We start from the raw sequence: 1,122 nt of genomic DNA, 5'->3' as shown, positions 1-1,122 counted from the left end.
GGCCCCATTACTGGCTGCCCTCACTTCGCTCAACTCATGATAGTCCAAAATCTCCCTCACACGTTTAGCTGTGGGCTCGTCCACATCGCTGGAATCGAACTCACGCACTTGGTGTATGAGGCTACCCCCAAAGTTTGATTTAGAACTTGTGAACAGCTTGTTGACAAAATATTGGATAGAGCCATCATCGAAGTTTGGACAGATTCAAAAACATATACAAATGTCATACATTTCAATAAAAAGATCATCGAAGACGTTCAGAATTAAAGCAGTATTTGACATGCGTCAATAATAATAATAGTAAAGTTCTAATAGATCTCGTCATCATTTTCCAACGTTCAGGGAAACAATCACAGCCGTGGTAAATGAGCACCATGCTCTGTGTCACGACGCGAAACAATCAGCCGCTCGTCAATAGTTTGGGCATCTGGAGTTACTGGTATCAACTTTAAGTTAAGTTTGTTAATTTATCTTGCAATTGGTGAAGAAAAAAAATCTATCTTGAATTGTTATTGAGATATTTGCGATTTAAGGACGGGGGGGGGGGTTGCCTGGTGTCAGGTAACGTTGGTTAAAAAATGGCGGCCAAAGTAAGATGACTTCCGAAGCTGGAGGGTCCTTGGAAACTGCAAGTTTACATTTTTGAGACTTTGTTCAACGTTTTTCAGTAAAACCTACACAGAAATGTTCTTTCAGAATGTCATAAAAGATGTTAAGCCAAAAAAATAAACTAATAATAAAAAATCGATGACAATTGCCCTTCAGTCTGGACAATGCAGATATCTCCCAGTTCTTTATTGGGACGAGCGGCTGATTTCAGCGCGATACCACTTCTAGGTACGTCACGATGACCCATAATTATCTCATCAAAATGGCGGAGGACGACAGGGAAGGAAGCAGCTCTCTCACTGGCCGAGGCGGGTCACGTGATGTGCGTGACGTCACACAGCTCTCATCGTCTGCCTTTGCCTTGCTTCTGCTGTACAGGCGTTCTGGAGGAGCCTCCCTCGCGCCTCGACCGCTCCTCCTCCTCTCTCCTTCGGCGGTCTTCCTCGTTGGAGTTGTCCTTCGATATCTTGTCTACAATGTTGTCAGCCTGTTGGGGGGGAGGAGGGGGGAGGA

General features: G+C 44.7%; 1 protein-coding gene across 1 annotated transcript; it reads right to left on the bottom strand.

The window, feature by feature from the left end:
- Positions 1-126: 126 nt before the first annotated feature.
- On the bottom strand, positions 127-1,097 carry LOC101859861 (the record flags this gene model as incomplete). Its single annotated transcript, XM_013083233.2, is given in 1 exon segment — positions 127-1,097. A coding segment is annotated over 1 exon segment (145 nt), but the record flags the coding sequence as incomplete, so codon positions are not given.
- Between the last annotated feature and the right edge of the window lie 25 nt (positions 1,098-1,122).

Source organism: Aplysia californica, unplaced genomic scaffold (assembly GCF_000002075.1).
Source record: "Aplysia californica isolate F4 #8 unplaced genomic scaffold, AplCal3.0 scaffold00220, whole genome shotgun sequence".
In the NCBI taxonomy this organism is placed as follows: domain Eukaryota; kingdom Metazoa; phylum Mollusca; class Gastropoda; order Aplysiida; family Aplysiidae; genus Aplysia; species Aplysia californica.
Note: the sequence above shows the minus strand (reverse complement) of the source record. Positions and strands in the feature narration are given on the sequence as shown.